Below are 12311 nucleotides of genomic sequence, written 5' to 3' on the forward strand. Positions count from 1 at the left end.
GGGGGTTCAGAACAATGACACCTTGACACTTGGGGGTTCAGAACAATGACACCTTGACACTTGGGGGCCCAGAACAATGACACACTGACACTTGGGGGTCCAGAACAATGACACACTGACACTTGGGGGTTCAGAACAATGACACACTGACACTTGGGGGTTCAGAACAATGACACACTGACACTTGGGGGTTCAGAACAATGACACACTGACACTTGGGGGTCCCAGAACAATGACACACTGACACTTGGGGGTCCCAGAACAATGACACACTGACACTTGGGGGTTCAGAACAATGACACCTTGACACTTGGGGGTTCAGAACAATGACACCTTGACACTTGGGGGTTCAGAACAATGACACACTGACACTTGGGGTTCCAGAACAATGACACACTGACACTTGGGGGTTCAGAACAATGACACACTGACACTTGGGGGTCCAGAACAATGACACACTGAAACTTGGGGGTTCAGGACAATGACACACTGACACTCGGGGGTTCAGAACAATGACACACTGACACTCGGGGGTTCAGAACAATGACACACTGACACTTGGGGGCCCAGAACAATGACACACTGACACTTGGGGGTCCAGAACAATGACACACTGACACTCGGGGGTTCAGAACAATGACACACTGACACTCGGGGGTTCAGAACAATGACACACTGACACTTGGGGGCCCAGAACAATGACACACTGACACTTGGGGGTCCAGAACAATGACACACTGACACTTGGGGTTCAGAACAATGACACACTGACACTCGGGGGTTCAGAACAATGACACACTGACACTTGGGGCTTCAGAACAATGACACACTGACACTTGGGGGCTTCAGAACAATGACACACTGACACTTGGGGGTTCAGGACAATGACACACTGACACTTGGGGGTTCAGAACACTGACACACTGACACTTGGGGGTTCAGAACACTGACACTTGGGGGTTCATAACAATGACACACTGAAACTTGGGGGTCCAGAACAATGACACACTGAAACTTGGGGGTTCAGGACAATGACACACTGACACTCGGGGGTTCAGAACAATGACACACTGACACTTGGGGGTTCAGAACAATGACACACTGACACTTGGGGGTTCAGAACAATGACACACTGAAACTTGGGGGTTCAGAACAATGACACACTGACACTTGGGGGTTCAGAACAATGACACACTGAAACTTGGGGGTCCAGAACAATGACACACTGACACTTGGGGGTCCCAGAACAATGACACACTGACACTTGGGGGTCCAGAACAATGACACACTGACACTTGGGGGTCCAGAACAATGACACACTGAAACTTGGGGGACCCAGAACAATGACACACTGACACTTGGGGGATCCAGAACAATGACACACTGACACTTGGGGGTTCAGAACAATGACACACTGACACTTGGGGGTCCCAGAACAATGACACACTGACACTTGGGGGTACCAGAACAATGACACACTGACACTCGGGGCTTCAGAACAATGACACACTGACACTTGGGGGTTCAGAACAATGACACACTGACACTTGGGGGTTCAGAACAATGACACACTGACACTTGGGGGTTCAGAACAATGACACACTGACACTTGGGGGTTCAGAACAATGACACTTGGGGGTTCAGAACAATGACACTTGGGGGTTCAGAACAATGACACACTGACACTTGGGGGTTCAGAACAATGACACACTGACACTCGGGGGTTCAGAACAATGACACTTGGGGGTCCAGAACAATGACACACTGACACTTGTGGCCACAAAACAATGACACACTGACAACTGAAGCCTATGTACCAACCAAGCCTGTCTGCTATATGTGGAAAATCCCCTCCCCCAGTCTCTGTACATTACCCATGAGCCTGCAGTGCTGCTGTGGCCTGTAACTCCTCCCCCGCGGTACTCACTGCGAGTCTATAATTCTGCATCATTTTATCAAACTCCTCGTCAATCTTTTTATATTTCTCCTCCGTCTGCGGAGTCAGCGCAAACACCTCGTCCGCGTCCGGGCTCTCGTACTCTCTGTGCTTCTTGTTCAGCGCCTGCTTTTTCACATCAGGGTTGGGGTGAGGTTTTTTTTTTTTTTTTTTGTCCCAATTTTATTTTCGTGGTTTTATTAATGTATGTATATATTTGGAGGGTGGGGTGAGGTATATAGGGAGAGAAAACAAAGAAAAGAAAAGAAAAAAGAGAGATGAAGAGTTGCTGGAGAAGGCACGGTACTTACGCCATAGCGTTTGAACAGTATGTCCAAGTCCTCGCTGGCTTTGCGATATTTGTCTTCCATGAGAGGGCTCTGGTCAATGGAGTCATCCCCGTCCGGTTCGGGGCTGTCACACCCGTTAAAACCTTTCTTTCTTAATGTCTGAAATCATAACCAGGAAAAGCTCAGCTTCTCCACGCTCTACAACATCGGGGGGGAGAACGGTTAACCATAGCCCTGGTACAATAACGTGGAGTAGCCATTTCAAGCCCAACTCCAGCCAAAAACGGACGTTGTAGATAGAACGGGGAAGGGTCAGATTGGTATTGCCGTCTCTGTTCCTGCTGGGGAGCTTTCTCCTGACTTCCTGTCAGGAAAGGAAGTCAAGGAAACCTCTCCAGTAGGGACACGGACTAAAAACAAAGCCACATGTTTAGTAGATTGTGGTAGGGTTAGAACAGGGGTCTCCAAACTTTTCAAACAAAGGGTCACTTTATTGCCCTTCCGAATTTAGGAGGGCCAGATTGGGGCCAGCAAGGGAAGAAAAAGTCAAGGGCCCGGCATCGGTGAGAACATATATGGCCTCAGGGTTGGTGGTCAATAGGAAGAGGAGTATTCCCCCTATTAGTAGGAGGAATAGTATCCCCATCATTGGTATCAGTGGATAATATAGTGCCCCATTGTTGGTGTCAATGGGAGGAATAGTGCCTCATGTTAGTGGGAGGAATTGTGCCCCAAGGGCCGGATATAGGCTAGCAAAGGGCCACATCTGGCCCTCGGGCCGCAGTTTGGAGACCTCTGGGTTAGAATGTCCAACCACGTTTTTTAAGCTGTCTTTCTGTCCAAGTGACAGCTGCTCCCCTCTTTCCTGTACAGGTGTCACAGGGACAGCAAGTGAGGGGAAACTCTCCCCTTAGTGGTCATAGACAGAAAATGTAACTATTCCCCATCCTATCTAAAACAAACCATCAAAAACATTGGCTGAAGTTAGGCTTTAGGTAGACCATTGGTGAGTCTTCCCCACCAGATTTCGCCCATAACTGGAACACTATATAAATGAGGATTAATGAGAACAACAATCTACATATTCAAAAACAGATAAAAGCAGTTAATGGACAGACATGATTTATTTTATAATCACAGTTCTTCACATCAATAAAAAATTCAACAAAACGTACAAGAAACCTATCATAGGGAAAACATGGCGGCTACCATTAGGATCTCTCCGTCTGAAAATGCCATGCCTGGCCATCAAGCTGGTTTTAATACATTCGGTCACTGATACAGAACAGATAAAGACCAGAGCTTTTTTTTCAGCGGGAATGCAGAGAATGTATGTAATGGCAAAGGAGAGCTGGAGGGTCTACTAATGCTGGCAGATCTATGGTTGCTGGAGGAATCTATTGTTGTAAGCGGAGGGGGTCTAATGTTGCTGGAGATGTTTATTGTTGCTGGGGGAGGATGAAATGATGCTGGAGGGGGGTCAATTGCTGCTGGGAGGGATCTGCTGTCGAGGGCTATCACTAGGCAGCAGCCTAGGGTGCATTGCTGCCTAAGGCGCCTGGCCACTGGTGTCCCTACACTCTTCTCTCTGCAGCAAGAAACTAAGTCTCAGAATCAGCAGGCAGCCGCCGCTCCGTTTGCACAAAGTGTCACAGGCGCAGCGGCGGTGGAGGACTGTGTCTGGACTCCCTAATGAATGGAAGCAAACAAACATTCATTGATGGGCGCTGGTGAGGCTGCATTTGATGGGCAATGGTGGGCTGCATTTGATGGGCAATGGTGGGCTGCATTTGATGGGCAATGGTGGGCTGCATTTGATGGGCAATGGTGGGCTGCATTTGATGGGCAATGGTGGGCTGCATTTGATGGGCAATGGTGGGCTGCATTTGATGGGCAATGGTGGGCTGCATTTGATGGGCAATGGTGGGCTGCATTTGATGGGCACTTCATTAAAAAGGTGGGGTATGCATAGGGAGGGAAAAGGGGTGGAGCCCCGGGGGCGGCAAAATTAGGTTTCGCCTAGGGTGTCAAAAATCCTTGCACCAGCCCTGGTTGAGGGAGGGGTCTATTGTTGCTGGCTGCTGGAAGGCAGTGTTAATTTTGATGTCAAATTGCATTTTAGTTTTAGTCGTATTTTAGTCATCTGGATTGTTGTATTTTAGTCGACTAAAATTGCGTTAATTTAGTCGCGAATATATTTGTCGACAAAATTAACACTGCTGGAGGGTCTATTGATGCTGGCTGCTGGGAGATCTATTGTTGCTGGTATGGGGGTATTTTTTGTAGTGGCTTTATTGTTGCTTGGGACATCTAATTTTGCCGGTTGGATCTATTGTTGCTGGGAGGTCATTTGTAGTTGGCTGCAGGGCATCTATTTTATTGCTTTTCTTGTTATCAGTATCAAATTCCATACACATTACTGGGTTCTGCATTCTCCAAAAGAGGGGGTACTGGAAGGTGCGTAGGGGGTGGAACCAATGGACGGTGCTCAACGGTGGGTAGAGGTGATTTGGAAGGGGGGCATACCTGCACCTATTCCCAGCTTATGGGATCTTTATTCGTATTCTGGATTAGTGACACAAAAGGTACTGAAGTCTCTGAGTCAAGAGAGGGCCAGGCCACCAGCATCTCCAAGAAGTTCACAATGGTGGTGGCCTCCATATCCTCCCGTGACAAGTACCAATATTGAGACCTGCAAAAATAAAAGTTGTAAGAAGAAAATCAGGTTATAACATATCAATCAATACCACAGACAGCCATATTGTCTAATAATAACATTGGCCTTTTAGATTGGAACTAGTAACGTTACTGAGAAACTTTTAATTGAGACCATTTTAGGGAAATAACAATTTTTCCTCTGTGGTGCAAACCCATGTTTATGACGCAATGGCCAAGAACCTCTCTAAGAACCAATACTTGGGGTGCTGGTAAAGCCCACTCTTTATATTTTGGATGGAAGGTGGAAAGAGTAAAACCTCTGAGTAGAGGAATAATGCCCCATCCCTGGTGTGAGTCGAGGAATAATGCCCCATCCCCGGTGTGAGTCGAGGAATATTGACCCATCCCTGGTGTGAGTCGAGGAATATTGCCCCATCCCTGGTGTGAGTCGAGGAATATTGCCCCATCCCTGGTGTGAGTCGAGGAATATTGACCCATCGCTGGTGAGTAGTGGAATATTGCCCCTTTTTCTGGTGTGAGTAAAGAAATATTGCCCCATCATGGTGCAAACCCATGTTTATGACTAAATGGCCTATGAACCTCTCTAAGAACCAATACTTGAGGTGCTTGTAAAGCCCATTCTTTATATTTTGGATGGAAGGTGGAAAGAGTAAAACCTCTGAGTAGGAGGAATATTGCCCCATCGCTGGTGTGGGTAGAGGAATAATGCCCCATCCCTGGTGTGAGTAGAGGAAAAATTCCCCATCCCTGGTGTGAGTAGAGGAATAATGCCCCATCCCTGGTGTGAGTAGAGGAATAATGCCCCATCCCTGGTGTGAGTAGAGGAATAATGCCCCATCGCTGGTGTGAGTAGAGGAATATTGCCCCATCGCTGGAGTGAGTAGAGGATTATTGCCCCTTTTGCTGGTGTGAGTAGAGGAATATTGCCCCATCGCTGGTGCGAGTAGAATAATATTGCCCCATTGTGGGAGGAACAGTGCCCCATTGCTGGTGTCAGTAGAGGGAAAAACGGCTCATCTTTGGTGTCAGTAGGGGGAAGTACGGCTCATCTTTGGTGTCAGTGGGAGCAACAGAACCCAATAGTTGGTAGGTGCGGGTAAGAGAAATAGTGCCCATCTTTCATTTTTGGAGGGAAGAATGGTGTTCCATCATTTATAATAGTGGTCTCCAAACTGCAGCCTGTGGGCCAGATGTGGCCCTTTGCTTGTCTTTATCTGGCCCTTGGGGCACCATTCCATCCACTGACCAACGATGATAGGGCATTATTCCTCCCACTGATACAATGGGTCACTATTCCTCACATTAAAACCAATGATGGGGCGACTATGAAGGACGGTGAACTGGCCCTTCGATTAGAACGTTTATAGACCCTTGATTTATATCATTAAGAGGAATTATGGCCCAATGTTGGTGTCCGTTGAATGAATGGTGCCTTATTCTTGGTGTCAATGGGAGGAATAGTGCCCCAGGGGCTGGATAAAGGCAAGCCAAGGGCTGCAGTTTGGAGACCACTGAGAAACACAATAATAAATAGTAACGTCTAGCTGGCAGAATTGGGTTTCAGTAAATGTATTCAGTGTATATCTTCTATATAAATAAGCCTGGTCAGGCTGACGTTCATAAACGAAACGTAAACTATGGCCATTCACCCTATAGAGTCTCCCACCATCACCTTAGAAGTCAGCCAAGAAGACCGGAGAGAAAGAGAGGCCTTTGCTATTCTCTGATGTGCGTTTACATACGTATATTTATATATCACGCAGTTGTTGAGTTAAAACAAACCATTGCCGGCAGATGGCCCCTAAATTGGCGATAGAAAGTGTCTTGTCATTACGGCCTCCCTGACAAATAATCGTTTCATCCCGCGCTGAGGGATATTTTAGGAGATGGCGAGGTCGCTCGCCTGGGCCCTGTGCGCCGTTCTGCTTCGGTTCCTTCCCGGTATATTAAACATGAATTAGGAGCTTCATTCTGACGCCAGGTCCGGGGCCAAAAAAAAAAAAAACTTCCAGGCGGGCTTCCATGCTGCCTCAGCAATAAACGGTCGTCTTTGGGACAACGTTCATAATTGCGATGAATTCCTTCGCCTCTCTGCTGACTGGAGCAAATCGGCACAATGCTGTGCAGCTGTTTTCGCTGTACACCATTCTGTAAACCTGGCTATTTTTACACGCCGGGGCGGCAATTTAAAGCGTCGACATCTCAAAAATAAACACAGCGGGGCAGAGGAGCCGCCGCAAATGCCTTTAGCCCTCCGTGGTTAAAGTCGATGTAAACCCAATCGTTAAAATTTCATTTAAATGTAAAAATGTTAGCCGTTTCGAAAGTCAATTTTAAGGCTGAAGTTTTCTTAAAATAATCCTTGGTGATCTCGCTATGAAGGTCCTTGTTCAGATACGTCTTGTTATAGAGTGACAACGCTCAGTTCCTGTCTATCAGTTGTTTTTATGTGTTGTCACTTGGTCTCATGCTCTCCCAATCGACACTACAAGTGGTGGTGCTGATGCACACTAATCAGACATGGTCTATAGTCATTGACCTAATAAGGCCCTGTGGCCATAATGGGTCAATGTCCACCCTTTCGTGTGAGTGCAGGTGGGGAATGCCATGGCCACGGTTGAGTGGGAGCGACTGCTTCCCTCCATGTTTGGTCAGGTGGGGAACGCTATGGATGATTGGGAGTGACAGCTTCCTTCTAGGTTTGATCAGGTGAGAAACACCATGGCTGCAGTTGAGTGGGAGTGATGGCTTTCTTCTAGGTTTGATCAGGTGGGGAACACCATGGCCGCGGTTGAGTGGGAGTGACAACTTCCTTTCGGGTTTGGTCAGACGGTGAACGCCATGGCCATGGTTGAGTGGGAGTGACAGCTTCCTTCTAGGTTTGTTTGGGGGGGGGGGGGGGACACCATGGCCGCGGTTGAGTGGGAGTGACAGCTTTCTTTCGGGTTTGGTCAGATGTGGAGTGCCCTGGCCGTGTTGAATGGGGGTGACAACTTTCTTCTGGGTTTGGTCAGGTGGGGAATGCTCTGGCTTGGGTTCAGTGGGAGCAACAGCTTTCTTCCAGGTTTGGTCAGGTGGGCAATGCTTTGGCTGGGGTTCAGTGGGAGTGACAGTTTCCTTTCCGATTTTGTTAAGTGGGAAATGCCATGGCCATGGTTGAGTGGGAGTGATAGCTTTCTTCTAGGTTTGGTCAGGTGGGGAATCCCATGGCTGTGGTTGAGTCAGCTGGGGAATACAATGGCCATGGCTGAGTGGGAGTGACAGCTTCTTTTTGGGTTTGGTCAGCTGGGGAATGCCATGGCCGAATGGGAGTGACAGCTTCTTTTTGGGTTTGCTCAGGTAGGGAATGCCCTTGGCTTGGGTTCAGTGGGAGCAACAGCTTTCTTCCAGGTTTGGTCAGGTGGGGAATGCTCTGGCTGGGGTTCAGTGGGAGTGACAGTTTCCTTTCGGGTTTTGTCAAGTGGGGAATGCCATCGCCGTAGTTGAGTGGGAGTGATAACTTCCTACTAGGTTTGGTCAGGTGGGGAATCCCATGGCTTTGGTTAAGTGGGAGCAACAGCTTCCTTTTGGGTTAGTCAGGCGGGGAATTCCCTGGTCGTGGTTAAGTGGAAGTGACAGCTTCCTTTCGGGTTTGGTCAACTAGGGAATGCAATGGCCATGGCTGATTGGGAGAGACAGCTTCTTTTTGGGTTTGGTCAGGTAGGGAATGCCATGGCCACAGTTCAGTGGGAGTGACCGTTTCCTTTTCGGGTTTGGTCAGGTGGGGAATGCAATGGCCATGGCTAAGTGGGAGTAACAGCTTCTTTTTTGGGTTTGGTGAGGTAGGGAATGCCATGGTCGTGGTTAAGTGGAAGTGATAGCTTCCTTTCGGGTTTTGGTCAGGTGGGAATGCAATGGCCAAGGTTAGGTGGAAGTGACAGCTTCTTTTTGGGTTTGGTCAAGTAGGGAATGCCCTGGCCGTGGTTAAGTGGAAGTGACAGATTCCTTTCGGGTTTGTTTAGGTGGGGAATGCCCTGGTCGTGGTTAAGAGGAAGTGGCAGCTTCCTTTTGGATTTGGTCAGCTGGGGAATGCGATGGCCATGACTGAGTGGGAGTGACAGCTTCCTTTCGAGGTTTGGTCAGGTGGGGAATGCCCTAGCCCTGGTTAAGTGGGAGCGACCGCTTCCTTTCAGGTTTGGTCAGGTGGGGAATGCCATGGCTGAATGGGAGTGACGGCTTCTTTTTGGGTTTGGTCAGGTAAGGAATTCCCTTGGCCTTGGGTTCAGTGGGAGTGACAGCTTTCTTCCAGGTTTGGTCAAGTGGGGAATGCCATCGCCGTGGTTGAGTGGGAGTGATAGCTTCCTTATAGGTTTGGTCAAGTAGGGAATGCCCTGGTCGTGGTTAAGTGGAAGTGACAGCTTCTTTTTGGGTTTGGTCAGCTGGGGCATGCAAAGGCCATGGCTGAGTGGGAGTGACAGCTTCTTTTTGGGTTTGGTCAAGTAAGGAATGCCCTGGTCGTGGTTAATTGGAAGTGACAGTTTTTTTTGGGGTTTGGTCAGCTGGGGAATGCGATGGCCATGACTGAGTGGGAGTGACAGCTTCCTTTCGGATTTGGTCAGGTGGGGAATGCAATGGCCAAGGTTGAAGAGGGAGTGACAGCTTCCTTCAGACTTTTGTTATAGGTGGGGAGTGCCCTGGCCACAATTGAATGGGAGCGACAGCTTCCTTTTCGGGGTTAGGTCCAAACCCAAACAGGCATATTTTACGATGTACGACCATGCACCTGCAAATACGTCCATGTGTACATGAGCCTCTGACAGCTGGTGCCCTCATCTTCCCTCCAACACTCCAGGTTGTAGGTGGTCCTTCAGCGTCTTCACTTAGAATATCGCATTTATTTTATTCTTTTTATTATTCGTAATCGTTATTTATTTTATTCTATTATTTGTTTTATTCTAGAACCAGTGTAGGGTTTTATTCCTCACCAACATACTAAAAAAAAAAGGTCACCGATGTACTGGAATAAGCAAAAAACGGTGTCAAAGGTGTTTTACATTAACTTTGTCCTTAACGAAGGCAAGTCACGGAGAAGCCTGTGCGAGAGGCGGGCACTGAAATGCAGGATTTATAGGGAGCGCCAGTGGTGCCAACATTAAATGGCACAGGCGGAATCTCTTAATCTTCTAATGGTTTCCTGTTGCTTCTGACCCAGCGTTTAAGTGGAGTGAAAATGGCGATTAAATGCATTTGGGATTTTTTTATGAGCGGGCCTTTCGACTCGCCTGTCCTGCACTTAGTAGATCCTGCCTCGCGCGTCTCCGTATGCCCGGCGCGGAGAAAGTCGGGAATAATGCGCTCGGACGAGAAGAGCAAAGTTCTTCTAAAAGACTTTTAAGAAGCGCGCGGGCCGCATAAAGCTTTTCTCATTTTGTATGCAAACTCGGGGGGGGCAAGCTTTAGAAAAGCTTTCGCTAATATGCCGCCTGTGCGACCGTATACCGGTTCCCACCAGACGATTTTCTTACTTTTCATTTTCAACGGCTGGCTTTTTTTTTTTGTGGTTGGACAAAGGAGAACCGGCCGGGTATACGTTTATTCATCTTGATAAAAGATTAAAAGGTAAAGGCGACGCGTTTCGGGCGCTCACGGCTCCCCCTATCCAGTCTTGAGATTTAAGCAGCACAGCCCTGTCTGGCAGAACACGAGACCTGCAGTTCAGTAACCTTTACTGTTGTAGCTCCTCCCCCCAAGCCTGTGGTTGGACAGTGAAAGGAGAACCAGTCCAGTATAAGTTTATTTAGCCATGACTAAGTACTGATCGCAGTGCGAAACGCGTAGGTTATATTCCACCCTTTGCTGTTATTTGTAGTGCATTTTCCATCAAATTTTTTAAAATAAAGACAACCTAAGGGTTTTTTTTTTGAAAGTGCGGCTGTCCATCCTTTCAGCTTCTACATAAGTTTATTTATCTTGATAAAAGATCAAAAAGGTAAAATGCAACTGGTTTCGGGGGCTTCATCAGGGCTCAGACTAGATAACACAAAAAAGATTTAATAAGAATGATAACAAAATGTATATAATCTTTGGTTATCTTGTCTCTTAGCCCTGATGAAGGGGAGCTGTGAGCCCCCGAAAAACGCTTTGCATTTACCTTTTTGATCTTTTACCAAGATGAATAAACTTGCACTGGACTGGATACGCACGTTCATCCTTTGCACTCTTTTTTTGGCTTCTCCTGAAGAAGCGGAATGAAAATCTGGGAAATGCGTTGAGCGTGACCCCCGTCCCACTGTGTGGCCAATTAATCTTCTATATATATTCAAATATGTAAACCTTGCTTAGGATCGTCCAGCTTTTAAGGGCCAGATCCACAGACGAAGTACGCCGGCGTATCTACTGATACTCCGGCGTACTTTCAAATTTCCCGCGTCGTATCTTTAGTTTGAATCCTCAAACCAAGATACGATGGCTTTTGGGTAAGATCCGACAGGCGTACGCCTTCGGATCTTAGATGCAATACTTCGGCGCCCGCTGGGTGGAGTTTGCGTCGTTTTCCGCGTCGGGTATGCAAATTAGCGATTTACGACGATCCACGAACGTACGCGCGGCCGTCGCATTTTCTAACGTCGTCTCTAGTCGGCTTTTTCCGGCGTATAGTTAAAGCTGGTATTATCCGGCGTATAGATAGACTTGCCATGTTAAATATGGCCGTCGTTCCCGCGTCAAAATTTTAATTTTTTTTTTATTTTATTTTTTTGCGTAAGGCCCCTTTCACATTGGGGCGTTTTTCATGCGTTACAGCGCTAAAAATAGCGCTGCTATACCGCATGAAAAATCATGCCCTGTAGTGTTCAATGTGAAAGCCCGAAGGCTTTCACACTGAAGCGGTGCGCTAGCAGGAGCGCTCCAAAAGTCCTGCTAGCCGCATCTTTACCGCGGTATAGGAGCGGTGTGTTCACCGCTCCTATACTGCGCCTTCCCATTGAAATCAATGGGAAAGCGCGGTAATACCGCCTGCAACGCAGGCGGTATTAACCCTTTTTCGGCCGCTAGCGGGGGTTAAAACCTCACCGCTAGCGCCCGAATATCGCGGTAAACACGATGGTATAGCCGCGCTACAAATAGCGCGGCTATACCGTCACCGCGGCTCGACGCTGCAATGTGAAAGCAGCCTAAGTCGTCTGCGAATAGGGATGGACGTAACTCATGTCTAAGTTCAAAAAATGACGTTGTTGCAACGTCATTTCGCGCAAAGCACGGCGGGACGCGCTTCATTTAAATTAAACCCGCCCCCAACCCGCCCAATTTCAAATCCGCTGCCAGAAATACACTACGCCGCCGTAACTTACGGCGCAAACTCGCTGAGGATTCGAAAATGCGCCAGGTAAGGCGGCATAGCGTATCTCTGATACGCTGCGCGAAACTAA

At 48.0% G+C, this 12311-nt stretch overlaps 1 protein-coding gene across 13 annotated transcripts in view; it reads right to left on the reverse strand.

The window, feature by feature from the left end:
• The window catches only part of MEF2D (myocyte enhancer factor 2D), a 309684-nt gene that overhangs the window by 43591 nt on the left and 253782 nt on the right, over positions 1–12311 (reverse strand). For 8 of the 13 annotated variants that reach the window (XM_040332927.1, XM_040332930.1, XM_040332931.1 and 5 more), the window contains one exon: positions 2248–2385. In XM_040332927.1, coding sequence (XP_040188861.1) covers positions 2248–2385 — 138 coding nt within the window. Of the gene's footprint in view, positions 1–1927; positions 2063–2247; positions 2386–12311 lie in introns of all 13 variants that reach the window. The other 5 variants (XM_040332929.1, XM_040332932.1, XM_040332940.1 and 2 more) reach the window with 2 other exon arrangements.

The sequence above is a fragment of the Rana temporaria genome, chromosome 13, assembly GCF_905171775.1.
Source record: "Rana temporaria chromosome 13, aRanTem1.1, whole genome shotgun sequence".
NCBI lineage: Eukaryota > Metazoa > Chordata > Amphibia > Anura > Ranidae > Rana > Rana temporaria.